We start from the raw sequence: 18,276 nt of genomic DNA on the forward strand, positions 1-18,276 counted from the left end.
TTAAAAAAAGAAACAACTAATAGATATCAAGAGCTTATTCTCCAGCTGGTCCCAGGGAATGGGGGATATGCCATACATTTGGTAATACGTCTGGGTGTTTTTTAAAAAAGTGCTGCCCTAGCCAAGTTCAAGGTGAAGCACTTGTGCCCTGCTTCTGGACAGTGACGGAGGCCTTCATAGAGACCTTTGAGGCTAATGCAGTGGCAGTGCCTCCTTCTTGCGGCAGGTGAAGGGATGCCATGTGCCCTGCCCTTGGGCCAGGGGTAAGGGAGGGAGGAGGAGGAGGATGGCTTGAAAACACTGCCAGAGTCATGTGTGTTGTGTCTTGCTGCAAGGACAGGAGAGTGAGGCGACACAGCGGCAGTCCTGGCTTTGGGTTTCTCTGCCTTATCTCTGCTACCGGTTGGGCCTAGTTTGCAAGGAGAGACTCCCACGATTAGATGTCGCTTAGCAAAGGGACTGACTGCTGCCCAGTCTACCATCCCAGGCACCGGCAACCCACGCTATGCCCCTGCTTTAGGAAGCATAATGTAAAGGACTGAGAGCTTGGAAGTCTCCCCATCTCAGCCCCCATCAACATTTATCTCATTTTGAGCAGCACTTCGTTGTAGGTTCTCTCCAGATATTATCAAACACCTGCAATTTCTGAGAAAAGAATAATCCTGACCTACCTTGGTCCAACACACACACACACACACACACACACACAGAGAGAGAGAGAGAGAGAGAGAGAGAGAGAGAGAGAGACTTTATAACTGCTGAGTGTTACTAGAACTGGCAGGCTTAAGAACCCTGTCTCTTCCCCTCTTTCTACCATTTTGCATGACAAGTGTAGTTTTCCTTCCCCTTTTCTTTCGTGTTTTGCATCAGAGAGGTTGATCTCTCTCAACCCACAACCTCCCATTTGGAAAAATCTACGATGTTTACAATTGTATGGATGCGTTTAACTTAATCCCTGGGTAAAGGAAGATTCCCTAAATCATTTTGGCCAACTTTTCTCCCACAACATGGGATACAATCCAGAGAGGGCAAAGGCTATAGGGATGCAATAAAGATGGACTAAGTCATAACTAACTTCAGTCCATTGATTTCTTTGGGTCTACATCCCTTAGTTGACAACCCAAGCAGGAAGCCATCCAGAAAAGAGCAAGGATAACCTCCAACTTATCCATAACCAATGAAGTTCCTCCCAAGTCCTATTCAGATTCCAGACAATTGAAACAGGAATGTTCACCCTCTAAGCAGCTTTCTCTTCTTTTCATTTCAGCAAATTAGAGGCAAATGAAGGCACTGCTCAGGAACATCCGACAACGGCATCCCTCCAAGACAAAAACAGAAAACAAAATGCTAGCGTAGCAGTCGCTTTTCAACATTTCCTGCTCTCCACCCCAATTTTCTGCTTCTTTTCTTTCCAGGGAGGTCAGTCTGCACACAACAACTGCAAATCATCTCCCCCCAAAATCTATAAACGTAGCTAATTAGTCTCAGCTCCATAGTATTTTTTGCCAACCTTTGCTTTTTCTCTTGAGAATGTAGAAATGCATTTTATTTCCCTGTTTGCATTATCTTTATGAAACTTTCTTGCGCATTCAGCATATTAAAGCATTGCAAAAATAATAATGATGTGTTTCTCTTTTTGATGCTCTTGACATTTTTTCACCTTTAAGCTCTTATCTCACAGCTGTGCAAAGTGACACAAGTCTATTTTCCAAGTAGTCTGGATATCTAGCAATATATTTTACAACAAGAGTACAGTCTAGAGCAGGGATAGGCAAACTCGGCCCTCCAGGTGTTTTGGGGCTACACTTCCCATCATTCCTGACCACTGGTCCTGCTAGCTAGGGATCAAAAGAGTTGTAGGACAAAAACAACTAGAGGGCCGAGTTTGCCTATGCCTGGTATAGATCTTGAGATTATTTTTCTCCTGGGTTAGCTGGTGTTACAAGCTCCTCATCCAAAGTGGACATCCATCCATCAACCTTTAACTCAAAGGTACATGGCAGAAAGGTGCCTGTTGGAGAAATAGCTTCAGGTGACTTAAAGCTGTTGGGCCACATCACGTGATGTGGAGAGGTAAAGGGGGCAGAGGGAGCTGTGGTGGACCTATGGGAAATCAGTCCATTCCAAGTTATGACAATCATTCAGACCCAGAGCATCCTCCAATCCATTCACTGTGAAATCCAAAGAGACACAATTCCATCACCCCTTTTCAAGTGTGAGAGTGTCCATCCTTTTGTCAGTGTGAGATTGAAATGGATTGCATCAGCTACAGATCCAGTCCTTTATCCAGTATGGTACCTACTCATCTCTCCCTGTGGCTAGTGCAGCTTTGTGGGGATGATTTCAGACTCAAAGCATCATCCATTCACTACCCTATTTTCATACCAGGGGGCAGGGTGCTGGCTGCGTAAATGGGCAATCTGAGGAAAACCCACCATCGGCTCCATTGTCTTCGCCTTCCACACAGCCCAAGTCCCAGCTTGCATCCCCATGTGCCGTAGCAGGGAGCAGGCTTATGCCCTCTCCACCCACCAGGAAGGGCCCAGTTTGAATTCCCCTGTTGGGGCCCCAGTGAAGCATCCTTCGTCCCTCAATGCAGCCTCATGAAAAAGGGCGAGTGGGCTTCTCATACCATGGGGCAGGGCTGTCAAACATTTTCAGAAATATTTTAACTTAAGAGCCCACTGCCCAAGATAGGACAATAGGAGCCACAACAAAATGTTACAGCATATCCTCACCTTCTAACAGAAGCACTGTTTTTCAGGGTTCCAGCCAGCTATCCTCTCCAACCAGGATGTACCACTGCTACCCTCCCCACCCGCCTCAGTTTTCTATTTTTATTTCCCGACTGAAACCAAACTGTATGTACCATGGCTATAGGGAACATTCTGGGGCTGTTTGGGCTATCTATTGTAAGAGAAATGTATGTTGAGAGGTTACTGTGCATAACAACTGACAGCTGTGCACATTAAGCAGGCCTCGTGGAAAACATGCACATAATCCTTTCAGGAAGAGGTCAATATACCTAATCTCCCACAAGACTTGGGTATTGTGCATATATCAACTAAATTTTGCCCATTCTCCTACTGTTATGAATAATCCCCAACAGGCTTTTAAAAAACAATCTTTGTAATTCTAGTGATCTCTGAACATGCTAATGACTCCTTCATGTTTCCCAGTGATCCTGTTTTAGTAACCATTTGCTGGTATTCTCAATTTGCATTTGCTATTAGAGTTCTGTAAAGGATCACTCACGAATATATGGTGTGCTCTCCTTAGTGGGGGGAAATATACTTTACATGATCACACCATTAATGCCACCCCACAACACTTTAAACTAATTCACAGAGAACTGATATCTATATTACAGCAGAAGGAGGGAAACCAGAAATGCATATTAGTATATTTTTACTTTCTTTGCTTCTACGGCATATGCATCTTGGGAGCTTGTACATCTCATCTCCTGGCCTGCACTCTCTTAATGAGGGCAAGGTGAACTTTGGTAATACGACACCCTGAGCATGCCACTCCCCCAACTTAATATTTCTAACTTTGATTAGGTATCTGTATAAATCTAAGTATTATAATTATTGTGCACCCCCTTGGTTCGGTGCCCCTGTGCGGGGGAACCGCTCAAAATCCAGTGCTGATGAGGCACAACATAGGTGGCCATTTGTCCACCAGTTCATAATGAATTGTGATATCCAGCAAAGTATTGTCTTCAGTGGCTTCAATATGCTTTTCTGAATGTCAGCATAGATAAAAAATGCTTCTTCCTCCAACAGCCCTTTTCTTAGAATGGGCATAGCTGTGGCTCCCTGTCTGTGCAATGCTAGGGAGAGCATATATCTTTAGGGGCCAAGCAAAAAATTTTATCCATAACCAGGCCTTTCCTGATGAAAATTCTACATCCTTCTACATCCCAGTAAGGGGGGGTTAATGGTTTGTTTTTGCTTCATGCTGTATTTTGTGTTCCCATTTTGTATTTTTATGCAATGACCTTCGGATGATGGGCGGTGTACAAATTAATTAAATAGATAAATAAATTATGAGAGTTGATGGAGACTCAATGGATATCAGTTACCCTCCTGACACCATCACAAAAAGGAAAAGAGCAGAAATGGAGCAAAAATGAAACCTCCTTCTTGACATATCAGTTGGTTCCATTCTCTCTGACTGAAAAGCACACATTCAGGATACAACAGGGAAGCTTGTTATGCACTTGGCATATGTGCAACTCAATTGCTCAGAAATTGGATATTAATGCACCAAGTACTCCCCTTGAGCTAGAAGCTGCTTTTTCTCATTTGGGAGGAAATAATGAAGTTAGCATACACACTTGGTCATAGTCTGAGAAAAGGACATCTTCCCATTGTCCTGAGGACCAGAAGGTGCACATCTGCATTTCAGATTTTAAGCAGTTTTGAACAGGTCTGAAGTAGAATCCACTGATACTGCTTCCTCATCCCTCTCCTTCCTGTATATGGACCATACCTCCTATCAAAACAAGTCATCACCACAGAAGGAATATGAATCATGAAACAATGAGAGGAATAAATATTCAGTGACATATCAATACATCAACTCTGAATGAACCACGAAGGAGGTTTTCCAATGTTGAGGCTCATCCATTTCACTGTGAGTGTGCTGACCCCTGCGATTTTCCCAAATGCAGGAAACTCAACTGCATGATTTGTGGTAGCCCTCCATATTGAGTACCCTACTCTACCATATTGGGAGGGCAAGTATTTATGTCTAGGACGACTTTTATTGTCCTCATTCTTTTAAGTGAGGTGTGTGTGTGTGTAGCACTTGAGGTCTTGTTTAATTGATACCTTTATCTTTCGGTCTAATGTTTTGTGTTCTTTCTTACTTTTCTTATGTCAATCACATTGAGACACTTGTACGTAGTGACAAATAAATATAATAAATACATACATTCTGTTCTAAAGGAACAGAAATTACTGAGCTCCTAAAAAAATCTCTTACTTGTAGTGACTACAGAAAAATTATAGACTTAAAAAAAAAAAAGCCCAGTCTGAAATATGAACCTTGCTCAGCACCATCAAAAGCCTTCTCAAGTAGATATTCGAATGTTGGTTTTGTGGAATCATTGCCTTTAAAAATGAGCATATATGAGGGTGATACCTTTAAAAATGAGCATATATTGGGGGGATACCTTTAAAAATGAGCATATATGAGGGGGATACACAATGGATCTGCTAAAGTTGTGTTCCTCTTTGCATGAGAAAGTTGCAGGTAAAAAAGAAAAGAAACATTGCCAGATAAAGAAGGTTGCCAGTTAAAATGTCCCAAGTCTCATTTACCTGTTGCTCAAGATAGGAAAATGCAACACATGGAAGCAGCAGCTTCTTGTGACCACAAAACAGTTGGATTTTTTTTGACATAAAAGATATAAGAAATCAACTGAAATGTTGCTAAAAAGTCTGTTGCCTTGCATTGTTTCCTGAACCCAACATCCAGTTCTTGGCTTATGGGTTTACTAACGGTTATTTCATTGGCGCAATTATTGATAGCTGTTTCACCTCAAGGGGCTGCCACAGGAAGGAGGAGGTCTTCTTGAACCATATAAATTAGCCTTGCCCTTCTGAGTTTTGATATCCTGCTGTTTCTCATCGAGCTGTTCAGCAACTCATTCAGGTGGGGTAAGTCAAGTGGTTCTAGCAACTGGGAGGCAAGGGATTTGGTTTGATTTTCATTTTAATGCATCTCTACCCACTTCGCAATACACAAACTGAAATGAGGCTTTGGTTCAAAATTCAAACTTCTGCGAATTTTGTGTCACCCTCTCCAACCAAGAGAAGATGTACGGAAAGTGCACATAAGGGGCTTAGAAAGGCAGATAATGGTGAAAATAGTAGACCAAAATGCATTCTTAGGGAATATTGCCTGCAAAAATGTGTATGTGAGGCAAAGTTGCATACAAGAAGGGGGGGTGTTAGGAGAAATTCTGATGAATCTTCATGCAAACTTATAAGAAATTTCAAAGTTGATGGCAAAATACACCAAACTGAATCTGAGATTGTCAAAATGAGAAATTGAGAGACTCTGAAACTGACAGGTTCATCCATCTCTAACTGGTGTGTGAGAGTGTGAATTCACATGAATGGAGTTGGAGTCTTTTGATTTCCATGAGCCAGTTGAATTGAGTTGTGGCCTGCAGAAAGAGCTTGGGAGAGCCACGTTTCCTCACACTTTGCTTTGCTTTGCTTGCTATGATATCTGTGCTGATAAGACACAGCTGCTTGAGTGTTTGTGCCTGTTGATGAATTTTTATCTTGTAGTCTATTCTTCCATTCAAGTACATTTATCTTGTATTTCTACCTGTTTCCTTCCCTTTATTTGTGTAACGTCTGCTGCTCAAGTTCATTAATATTTACCTCTTTCTCCTCTGTGATGCAGCAGGAAACTGAGAGATTCAGAACTTTATTAGTTAGGATTGCCTTGCTGGATCAAACCCAAACTTTATCAAGTCCAGCATCGTAACACATGACACATTCCTAAGCTTTGAAACATGGGGGGGGGGTGTTAGTGATACCCTAGGAGTACATGCACCTACTCAGATGTGAATTTTCATTGGTTTGAATCTTGCCACTGCTATGAATTCACTTGTGCAAGCCATTTTCAGTCTCAGCCCTCACAATGTGGGAGATAATAATACTGATTTACCTTAGAGGAATGATGTCATCATAACAGCACTTTTGGACACCAGAAATGCTATACAAATGTCAAACCAAACACTGCCATTTTTTGCCTTTCTTTATTGAAAAAATGCAGATTGAACCTCTGTTGAGTCACACCTTTGATATGAAATGCTTTAACAGGTCTGAAGATTCTGTGAAGATTTCAGATAAAAATGAACTTCAAATGGATCTGGCTGCTGGCAATTCTCCTGATCGTAGGATTGGCTAGTGTGGCGGATGCCAGGCGTGGACGGGGAGGTGGACGAGGCCGACGAGGTGGCTTTCGCCGAGGCTTTCGCCGAGGTTGGCGCTGGGGCCGCCGCTGGGGCCGAGGCTGAGGAGGTAAGCAACAGCTTTTATTTGTTTTCATTAAAAAAACCCAAAACTAATAGATATCAAGAGCTTATCCTACAGCTGTTCCTGGGGAATGGGGAGGATATGCCATACATTTGGTAATACATCTGGGTGTTGTTTTTTTTAATTGCTGGTCCTAGCCAAGTTCAAGGTGAAGCACTTGTGCTCTGCTTCTGGACAGTGACAGTGGGGCCCTGAGCACAAATTTCTAAGGGGGCGCAACCAGCTGCCCCACGTCAGGCTCCCTCATTGAGGCCTTAGAGGCTTATGCAGTGGCAGTGCCTCTTTCTTGCGGTAGGCAAAGGGATGCCAGGCACAGAAAGGCAGGAAAGCACTGCCAGAGCCATGTGTGTTGCACCTCACTGCAAGGACAGGAGAGTGCGGCGACACAGCAGCTTTGGGTTTCTCTGCCTTATCTCTGCTACCGGTCGGGGCTAGTTTGCAAGGAGAGACTCCCACAATTAGATGTCGCTTAGCAAAGGGACTGACTGCTGCCCAGTCTACCATCCCAGGTGCCAGCAACCCACACTATGTTCCTGCTTTAGGAAGCATAATGTAAAGGACTGACAGCTCAGAAGTCTCCCCATCTCAGCCCCCATCAACATTTATCTCATTTTGAGCAGCACTTCATTGTGGGTTCTCTCCAGATATTATCAAACACTTGCAATTTCTGAGAAAAGAATAATCCTGACCTACCTTGGTCCAACACACACACACACACACACACAGAGAGAGAGAGAGAGAGAGAGAGAGAGAGAGAGAGAGAGAGAGACTTTATAACTGCTGAGTGTTACTAGAACTGGCAGGCTTAAGAACCCTGTCTCTTTCCCTCTTTCTACCATTTTGCATGACAAGTGTATTCTTCCTTCCCCTTTTCTTTTGTGTTTTGCATCAGAGAGGTTGATCTCTCTCAACCCACAACCTCCCATTTGGAAAAATCTACGATGTTTACAATTGTATGGATGCGTTTAACTTAATCCCTGGGTAAAGGAAGATTCCCTAAATAATTTTGGCCAACTTTTCTCCCACAACATGGGATACAATCCAGAGAGGGCCAAGGCTATAGGGATGCAATAAAGATGGACTAAGTCATAACTAACTTCAGTCCATTGATTTCTTTGGGTCTACATCCCTTAGTTGACAACCCAAGCAGGAAGCCATCCAGAAAAGAGCAAGGATAACCTCCAACTTATCCATAACCAATGAAATTTCTCCCAAGCCCTATTCAGATTCCAGACAGTTGAAACAGGAATGTTCACCCTCTAAGCAGCTTTCTCTTCTTTTCATTTCAGCAAATTAGAGGCAAATGAAGGCACAGCCCAGGAACATCCGACAACGGCATCCCTCCAAGACAAAAACAGAAAACAAAATGCTAGCGTAGCAGTCGCTTTTCAACATTTCCTGCTCTCCACCCTGATTTTCTGCTTCTTTCCTTTCCAGGGAGGTCAGTCTGCACACAACAACTGCAAATCATCTCCCCCAAAAGCTATAAACCAGGCATAGGCAAACTCGGCCCCCCATCATCCCCAGCTGGTCAGGGATAATGACCAAAACATCAGGAGGGCCGAGTTTACCTATGTCTGCTATAAATGTAGCTAATTAGTCTCAGGTCCATAGTATTTTTTGCCAACCTTGGCTATTACTCTTGAGAATGTAGAAATGCATTTTATTTCCCACTATTTGCTTTATCTTTATGAAACTTTCTTGTGCATTCAGCATATTAAAGCATTGCAAAAAAATAACGATGATGTGTTTCTCTTTTTGATGCACTTGACATTTTTTCACCTTTAAGCTCTTATGTCACAGCAGTGCAAAGTGACACAAGTCTATTATCCAAGTAGGCTGGATATCTAGCAACATATTTTACAACAAGAATACAGTCTAGAGCTTGAGATTATTTTTGGCCACACTCACAGAATCATAAACTAGTGATTCAGCTACATTAGTAAAGAAAAAGGCATTTTAAATGTGTTATAACACTGTGACACCAGGTGGCAATGTAGAGTTCTGTCTTTCGCCAATGTGAGATTTACAGAGTGTTTTCCTGAGATGTTTTTTGATGTGTCTAGATCCAGCCAAGCTGGCCTATACTCCTTCTAGGTATATCTCCCATCCATCCACCAACTTTTAACTCAAAGGAGAGGTGCACTGCAGAAAGGGGCCTGTGAGACGAATGGTTTCAAGTGACTTAAAGCAGTTGAGCCACACTCCATGATGTGGAGAGGCAAAGGGGGCAGGGGGAGCTGTGGTGGACCTATGGGAAATCTGGTCCATTCCATGTTATGACAATCATTCAGACTCAGAGCATCATCCAATCCATTCACTGTGAAATCCAAAGAGGTAATCGTATGGGACACAATTCCATCATCCTTTCTCAAGATGTGTCAGTGTCAGCTTGAAATGGATTGCATCAGCAGCAGATCCAGTCCTTTATCCAGTATGGTACCTGCTCGCCTCTCCCTGTGGTTAATGCAGCTTTGGGGGGGGGGATGATTTAAGTGCATGTAATAGCACCAAGAGATAGCTAGTGCTCTCCCCAGCACCACGCGAGGTGTCCATGGGTCTGCGTGGCTGCTTTTAAGGAAAGTAAAAGACACCCAGCATTCCAATTATGGGTCTTGTGTACCACTAAGTGTTTACATACACAGTTATTTCAGTTTTCGGTTCTTTTGTGTGAGTCTATACTGCTGCTAATATTTACACAGGACAGCACTATCCTGGGCGTTGTGGAGGCTAGTCCACTGGGGGAAAAGGATACTGCCACACCAATCCCATTCTGCCCCCAGCCAGCCTTTATCTTTGTGCCTTCCTACTTACAACCAGGAATGTACATGTATTGACTGTATTTTGTACATTCTTCCAACATTATGTATAATTCGAAGAAGCTTTTAAAAAAATAATCTACAAACCTCTAACGCAGTCCTTATTCCCAGTGACCTTGTTTTGGCAACTACAGTGGTACCTCTGGTTACGTACTTAATTCGTTCCGGAGGTCCGTTCTTAACCTGAAACTGTTCTTAACCTGAAGCACCACTTTAGCTAATGGGGCCTCCCGCTGCTGCCACGCCGCTGCTGCACGATTTCTGTTCTCATCCTGAAGCAAAGTTCTTAACCCGAGGTACTATTTCTGGCTTAGCAGGGTCTGTAACTTGAAGCATATGTAACCCGAGGCACCACCACTGTATTAGCTAGTACTGTCCACCTGTGTGCTATCAGAGTTTGATAAAGGATATCTCATGCATACACTGTGTGCATTCCCCAGTGGGAAGAAATACACTTTAAGTGATCGCACCATTGACCTTTCCCCATCCATAACAAACCTAAACTCAGTGCTTTTTTCTGGGGGGTACGCAGGGGTAAGCATACCCCTAAACAGTTTGTGAATTTAAGTTTGGCCTTATTGGGAGGCATTATTTCAATATGGGTAGTAAGATGAAAGTACCCCTAAACATTTTTTTTAGAAAAGAAGCACTGCCTAAACTAATTCATGGAAAACTGATATTTGTTTTACAGTAGAAGCAGTGAAACCAGAAATGCATGTCCGTATACTTTTGCTTTCTCTCTTTCTACTGCACGTGCAAATTGAAAGCTTCATACTCCAAAAGCCATTTTCTTAGAATGACCATAAGTCCTGCCTTGACATGGGCAGCCATCTAATTGAAGGGCTGTGAGAGGAGAGTCCTATATTTGAAGAAGTGGCCTTTTCAAAGTACAATTTAAAGATGAAGCAGCACAATAATGGAGAGAAGCAGGGGCCTTGAAGATGCCAAGCAATAGTTATCACCAGGACTGTAGACTGAGCAGGCCTATGGGTCATGTGGTCTTCCATATTATAATGAGATGCAGTGCATTTCTGTTTAAATTCCAGAGGTTATTTATAAATGTGTACCTTTACATATCTATTGGCACCTGCAAACATTATGCATAGAACAATTAGTCCCCTTTTTGGTGATACATTTTCTCATTTTTGGTCATTGTTGTAAGTAGCCATTTTACCTGCTCTCAGGACAGGATTGGTAAACCAAGTAGTTCTACTTTTGACATTGTTGGAGAGTTTCAAATACTTAATCACAAATTAGGGAGGATCACAGATGAAGCAATACTGGTCTTGCTTATCTGTGGGGAGACTTATCAGTTGATTAGCACATTTGTGCCGTGCTGGGTGACTTTGGTGCTATTAATCACAGTAACCCTTCCCCATCAGTTACACCTTTGGTCAATGCATTACTCAGCTTTCAAATTTTATTTTCATGTACAGTTATAAAAATGAGAGAGAGAGAGAAAGAGAGAGAGAGAGAGAGAGAGAGAGAGATAGATTTATTTTTTACATAGGCATGACTCTAACAGCTAAGACTGTCATAATGGAGCTAATATTGGCAAATTAAGATAACATAGGTTCTTACCAAGCAGGAAATTGTTTATGTGAAAATATACATTTGCCCTACATCAGTACTGGAACAGAGAGCAATCTTAGGAACAGCTGTTTCTTGCTGACTTTGGTAACAAAGTTAGGGCTGCCATACGTCTGGCAACCCTAAACAAAGTAAACTATAAAATCATCCTTCTACTAGTGTACGTATTCAATTAGAAACAGCATTTTGCTTTTTATATAAATGCAAATGATGGAAGTGGGATTGTCTTTTTCTGTCTTCTTCTGAATTTTTTTCCAGGTACCTGTATAAGACAGAAATCTCCCCAAAACTTAACATTTTTTTCCAAATGCATAGAGTCCTCAACAGACTATTGCACATTCACATACATCTGTGAACTGACACAATTTGGCATGTCCTATTTCTTTCCCGGGATGTGGGTGGCGCTGTGGGTTAAACCACAGAGCCTAGGACTTGCCGATCAGAAGGTCGGCGGTTCAAATCCCCGCAATGGGGTGAGCTCCCGTTGCTCGGTCCCAGCTCCTGCCAACCTAGCAGTCCGAAAGCACGTCAAGTGCAAGTAGATAAATAGGTACTGGTCCGACGGGAAGGTAAAAGGTGTTTCCGTGCGCTGCTCTGGTTTGACAGAAGCGGCTTAGTCATGCTGGCCACATGACCCAGCAGTAAAGCGAGATGAGCGCCACAACCCCAGAGTTGGTCGCGACTGGACCTAATGGTCAGGGGTCCTTTTACCTTTACTATTTCTTTCCCAGTCAAGTGATGGGCACCTTAGTTGCCTGAAGTGCTGCACTAACATGATGTGGATCGATTTAAGGGTGGCTGGGGGTGATTCATGAGGAAAGAATCTGAGGCCGATCTTTGCCACAGATCCCTCCCACTAAGTTTACCGATCGAATCATCATTTCTGCCCCTTGATAATGTACCTGGAACATATATAGAAATCTTTAATCAAAATCAAAACACAGGTGGAGTCGTGATGACAAAGACATTTGCCTCCCAAGATAAAAATTATCTGAAAATGTTGAGCAAACTGGCCGCTATAAAAATTGTTTTCTGCAAATCTTTTGCCTAGACCTTAACATTGTTGTTTGTTTTCTGGAGGAGACCTGAAGGTTCAGGACAGAGAACGGTGAGCTGCCATGGTGCACAAGAGCTTCTTGTTATTCGCTATTGTCCTGATTCTAGGACTCAGCAGCCTGACTAATGGATTTACTCTCCAAAGACGTGAGTGGAACTGTTTCATTTTTTTCTTGGGGAATACTAAACCAGCTCCTTGAAACATTAAATAAGAGCTACCCACTTCACACTTTATGCCAGTGGCCTTCTTGCCGTGGGTACCACTAGTGTCACGCCAATGTTTGCTGTGAAAGGAAGACACAAGTCTGTTTGAAGGCACAAGACTCCAAAGCCTCTAGGCTCAGAGGCTCTATGGCTCAGGACACCAGTTGCTGGAGAACACAAGCTGGAGAGCGTTGTGGCTCTCGTGTCTTGCTTGTGGGCTTCCCTTAAGCATCTGGTTGCCTGCTGTGGAAAATGGGATGCTGGACTTGATGGAACCTTGGTGTGATCCAGCAGGGCTCTTCTTAGGTTCAAATATGCAGGGGGCATCTGGCAGAGAGCCACAGCCAGTTGAGGGTCACCCAATGCATCCTCCCCATCCCTAAGTGTCTGGGGATGCAGTTGGATAGTGTATGGCCCATTCTGGTATTTTGCACATGCTCACCTGGGACAGAGACCCTTGAATAGTACCAAGTAGCTGTTTAGCAGAGAGGGGACAATTGAGAAAAGTTCAGCCCACTCTGCTGCTTTCAGTCCAAAGCTATGGATAGAGCCCAGTTAGACTGTCTAACCGAGCTAAGGCCATAGTCCAGGATAGTAGAGGGATTGCAAATAGAGCAGCTGCTTGCACATGCAGAGGACTTTCTCAGCAAAGGTGCATGCATGGAAGCCTGAAGCTGTGGTGAAAATGGGTGTGCTTTGGGATAGGGGAGATATTCCATTCTGTTCACATTTAAAGGCAAACCTGCATAATTCACTCTTTTCAAAATGCTATAAAGAGCCATCCTTTGAAAGCCATCATTTTCTGAATTGTGCAATGCAGTTCTCCAACCAAGTAATGTGTGCAAAAATGTATATATAGTGGGATTAAGTGTGCAAAAATAATTGCACTTATTAGTGAAAATAAAAGAGGTAGTTCTTTACATTAGAGGAAACCGCTTTGCAAAATTGTGTAAATTAGGCAAAATTACATACAAACATGTATATTAGGAGAAATTCACACTGAAACACTGTTGAGGACTTAAAAAAAGAAATTGCAAACTGATGTAGAAATATGGAGAACTGAATTTTATGATTAGGAAAGTGAAAAACTGAAAGGAACTGAACTTGGCAGATCAACCATCCCTAGTGGTGTAAAGTGGATTACTGGAATTTATAGGCTTGCTGCAATAGGGAATTTGGTCAAGATCAGATTTGGTCAAGAAGAGAAAGCATGTACAGAGTAGCTGCCTTGGCTGTTGCTTACTTTCATTAGTGACACACACACCTTCCGCTGATCTGTTAACTGTAACTGTAATGGGATTTACTCTTTTCCTTTGGCCTGATGTTGGCTGAGATGTGCTGGTGAGATGTGTTTGTTTTTATAAGGTTTTTTCCTCATCTAGAAAGAAATAGGCTTGTTCAGGAATCAAGTCATACAACAGAAATATATTCTCTGTGTTGATTAACAGTGCTTGGTGTAGCGTAGCATTGTGTCTGGCAAACTGAGAGCAGAAAGAAACATCCAAAACAAATTATGCCATAAAACAGGGGTAGCCAATGTGGTGCCCTTCTGGGGTTAGATTACAACTTCTGTCATCACTGCGATGAGTTTATGGGAGCTACAAGCCAATAATATCTGGGCGACACCACATTGACTACCCCTGCCATAGAACCTTTCCCTGAGGACATAATGGGTGGCTGTTTCCAGAGAGTAATTATCCATTGTTATGAGACAACATCAGAATCAGAGGAAATCAATGAATTCAGAATTTTCAAAATCAGACTGCAGCATGATGGGCCTACCCTTCATAAAGGAAGTGCCACATGACAGAATCAATTGAACTTTGTCTTTAACAGCCACACAACAATGTGCGGTGCAGCCCAAAGCAAGAGTGAACTGTGGCTACCCATACATCAGTGCTCAGACCTGCCACAGCAGAGGATGCTGTTTTGATTCAAGTATTCCTGGAGTCATCTGGTGCTTCTTTCCTGGAAGTGATTCAGGTATGTATATAGTTATTTATACTACCTTCCAGGGCAAGTCAGCTTTGATAGACATAAAAATATATAGCAAAACAACAACACCACAAGCAACAAATACAGCCTCCCCCCCAGACACAATCTTCCATTAATACAACAGTATAATACAAACAAGAACAGCAATGGTAGTAAAATAACAATGCAAGATCTACTTGCTCAAGTTTCTCAATGGCACCAATTACACTAGTTTTAATTTCTTACCTCGTACAGATTAGTTCAACAGAAGAAAAACTTGTACAGCAGTGATGGTCAATGTGGCAGCCTCTAGATATTGTTGAACTACAACTCCCACAACCCCGATATTTGGCCATGCTGAATGGGACTTTTGGGAGTTGGAACATATCGAGGGCACCACATTGGACACCATACTCTGTGTCAAACCCCCCAACTGTCCTAATTAAATAGGGATATCCCATTGGGGGGCTGGTCTTGTGTGAGTCACCTGATTCCCATAAAAAGACTGTGCTTTGGGGTGCAGTGCTCTTCAATGGGTCATGTGACTTGCATGGGAACACAGCCTCGAAAGACGTACATCCTGGTTTTCCTCTGGGACATGCTGGAGGGTATGTCCTGTCTTGAGATATTTCTAAAGTTCAGGAATGCATATGTGCATTGCAAATACAGTTGAGGATGAAGCAAAACCCTCCACATACATCTCCCTCTATACTTTATTAGAGTCTTACTTTTCATCATAGTTCTAGTGACTTATTAGCAATGGCTTTTTTGTGATGGTACTCCTCTCTTTTTTAACTTTTTACTTTTTTTGCTGCCCATGGCAGCTACTACTTCAGTAGAATACATTTAAGCCAAAATAATACAAAAGGAAATACAAAAAGAAGGCAATGCTCTAAAAATGATACAGAGTGACCAGCATGCCCTTCCATGTGTGCCTACAAGATGAAGGGAGATCAGGCAGTAAGGCCTCGGTGCTTTTCCAAGACGGTTCATGTGTTACATTAGGTCACTTCTTTTCACTCACAGGACTCATCCATTCAGGCCCGAAACCTGACGTGAGTCAGTAGCTCACAGATCTCAGCTGCGCAGCAACTTCCATGATCTCTGAGGTACAAGCAGTGAACTAGTTTAGTTATCCATCCCATGGGCTCATAGAAGGATTTCTGGAACAGCCGGAGCACTTTTGTTAAAAGCTGATTTTCTGTTTTTATGTAATAATAATAATAGTAATGATAATAATTCATGCCCCGTCCAACTGGCTGGGTTTCCCCGGCCACTCTGGGCGGCTCCCAACAGAATATTAGAACAGAATAAAACATCAAGCATTAAAAACTTCCCTAAACAGGACTGCCTTGAGAAGTAGTAATTTCATGTGTGCCTCTGACCCACGATGGGGCTTAATGGATCAGGTAAACATGTTTAGGAGTGGTCTGTTGACATTGCCAAATAATGAAATAAATCAATTTCCAAATGGCAGCCCTATCGGGTACATATTTCCCACTTAGCCCAGTTAATATCATTTTTTAAAAAATCCTATTTTGTTTTCAGAATGCATCTCTTAAAATCAAAATAAGACACAAATCTGCCTTTCTGCTCTGATGATCTTCTGGAAGAAAAATAAAGCGAAACTACATACATCTGCATGTGCTCTCCTGTGGATGAAACGGAACTCTGCTGCCAGTGATGCATGTTTTTCAACACTCTACTGCACCCTAAAATAATAATAAAAGGAGCATACAGAAATATTATGGTCGTTTCTCCGATCTATGCCCACTAGCAGTTGGTGTGGTGTGTGAAGGGGCGGAGGGAAAGCGACACTCATGGCCTTTTAACAGACTTATAAGGACTGGGTGGTGCATCCTCATTTCATCCTTCTGTGACTCTCCCTCCTCTTTCCCTCTTTCTTCCTCCTGCTCCAACAGGCTATCATGGGTTGTACAGATTTTTCTTGCCTGCGGTCTAGACCGACTGCTTGCCCCACTCCTTAATTTCACCTCTCCTCCATTTCCCCCCTCCTTGCCAGATATATAAACCAGATGTGGAGAACCTCAGGCCTGGCAGCCTCTCTCTCTGGGCTTTTGGGAATCTCCCCAGGCCATGGGCGCCAGGTGCCCGGGTCCCTGAGTGCTCCAGCCCCCACAACATTCCCCATGAAGGGGTCGGGCACCCACAAATTTTTGCACACTCCATGGGGCATGCTGACATCAGGCAATTACATCGGCAGGCATGCTGACGTCGGATGGGCATGCCAATGGCATGTGTGGCCCTGGGCACCCGTGGTCCTGTGGGCAAGCTGGCAGGTCTGCCTCAGGCCCCCCTGCCTTACCAGCTCATACTTCCTTCTGATCTGGTCCCACCTGTTCCCACAATGGCCAAGTCGTTGTCTATGAGAAACTGACAAACTGGACATGAGCACAACAGCAATTACCTCTGTACTTTGCAGCATCTGGTATTCAGAAGCATCCTGTCCCCATTACTGGAAAACAACAACAACAACAACAACAACAACAACAACAACAACAACAACAACAACTAATTTACAACAACAACAACAACAACAACAACAACAACAACAACAACAACAACAACAATTAATTTATACACTGCCCATCTGGCTGGGTTTCCCCAGCCACTCTGGGCAACTCCCAACAGAATTAAATGCACAATAAAACATTGAACATTAAAATCCTCCCTGAAGTGCTGCCTTCAGATGTCTTCTAAAAGTCAGATAGTTGTTTATTTCCTTGACATCTGATGGGAGGGCGTTCCACAGGGCAGGCACCACTACTGAGAAGGCCCTCTGCCCGGTTCCATGCAACCTCACTTCTTGCAGCGAGGAAACTGCCAGAGGGCCCTCAGCACTGGACCTCAGTGTCTGGGCTGAATGATGGGGGTGGAGACACTCCTTCAGGTATAATACACAGCCATCCTTGCTGCTAGCCATTCATAGACTTGGATTTTTCAATTTTTGACTCCCCACCCATTTTCACCCTCTTTCTCTTCACCCTTTCCTACCCCCACATTAAAGTAGCTTGAGAGCTGTATGTGATCCTTGGAGCACAGGTTCCCAAACAATTTTACATAAAGTGCAGACCCATTTGAGATGTCAGAAGTATATGGAAGAAATTAATATTAAGTACTGTAAAGTATACGGACGCGGGTGGCGCTGTGGGTAAAACCTCAGCGCCTAGGACTTGCCGATCACATGGTAGGAGGTTCGAATCCCCGTGGCGGGGTGCACTCCCGTCGTTCGGTCCCAGCGCCTGCCAACCTAGCAGTTCGAAAGCACCCACGGGTGCAAGTAGATAAATAGGGACCGCTTACCAGCGGGAAAGTAAACAGCGTTCCGTGTGCTATGCTGGCTCGCCAGATGCAGCTTGTCATGCTGGCCACGTGACCCGGACGTGTCTGCGGACAGGGCTGGCTCCTGGCCTATAGAGTGAGATGAGCGCACAACCCTAGAGTCTGGCAAGACTGACCCGTACGGGCAGGGGTACCTTTACCTTTACCTTACTGTAAAGCATAGTTTAGCAGATGTGTATACACAAGTATAAACCATGATGTTCTGATGT

General features: G+C 43.4%; 2 protein-coding genes across 12 annotated transcripts in view; both read left to right on the forward strand.

Moving 5' to 3' along the window:
• Nucleotides 1–8,770, forward strand: part of LOC310842762 (trefoil factor 3-like) — a 33,644-nt gene extending 24,874 nt beyond the window's left edge. For 6 of the 11 annotated variants that reach the window (XR_014563343.1, XR_014563346.1, XR_014563348.1 and 3 more), the window contains one exon: nucleotides 1,268–1,602. Coding sequence is in view for 1 of the 11 variants with exons in the window: in XM_083734902.1 (XP_083591028.1) it covers nucleotides 8,351–8,358 (8 nt within the window). In the remaining 10 variants the exon portion in view is untranslated. Of the gene's footprint in view, nucleotides 1–1,267; nucleotides 1,603–5,630; nucleotides 5,667–6,845; nucleotides 7,047–8,350; nucleotides 8,550–8,675 lie in introns of those variants that run through there. The other 5 variants (XR_014563345.1, XM_083734902.1, XR_014563352.1 and 2 more) reach the window with 4 other exon arrangements.
• Nucleotides 8,771–12,510: 3,740 nt separating this feature from the next.
• LOC310842902 (trefoil factor 3-like) lies at nucleotides 12,511–16,447 on the forward strand. Its single transcript, XM_083735145.1, has 4 exons — nucleotides 12,511–12,673; nucleotides 14,567–14,713; nucleotides 15,731–15,813; nucleotides 16,253–16,447. The coding sequence occupies exons 1-3, from the start codon at nucleotides 12,589–12,591 to the stop codon at nucleotides 15,769–15,771; spliced, it is 273 nt and encodes a 90-aa protein (XP_083591271.1). The 5' UTR covers nucleotides 12,511–12,588; the 3' UTR covers nucleotides 15,772–15,813; nucleotides 16,253–16,447.
• Nucleotides 16,448–18,276: the final 1,829 nt, after the last annotated feature.

This window comes from Podarcis gaigeae, assembly GCF_964106915.1.
Source record: "Podarcis gaigeae genome assembly, chromosome: 4".
In the NCBI taxonomy this organism is placed as follows: Eukaryota; Metazoa; Chordata; class Lepidosauria; order Squamata; family Lacertidae; genus Podarcis; species Podarcis gaigeae.

What these genes read in the sequence shown, in the direction of transcription:
- LOC310842902 (XM_083735145.1), top strand. Translation starts at nt 12,589, where the DNA reads ATGGTGCACAAGAGCTTCTTGTTATTCGCTATTGTCCTGATTCTAGGA. An exon ending in TGGATTTACTCTCCAAAGAC is followed by an intron (nt 12,674 to 14,566) that starts GTGAGTGGAACT and finishes TGTCTTTAACAG; the next exon opens with CCACACAACAATGTGCGGTG. An exon ending in CTTTCCTGGAAGTGATTCAG is followed by an intron (nt 14,714 to 15,730) that starts GTATGTATATAG and finishes TTTCACTCACAG; the next exon opens with GACTCATCCATTCAGGCCCG.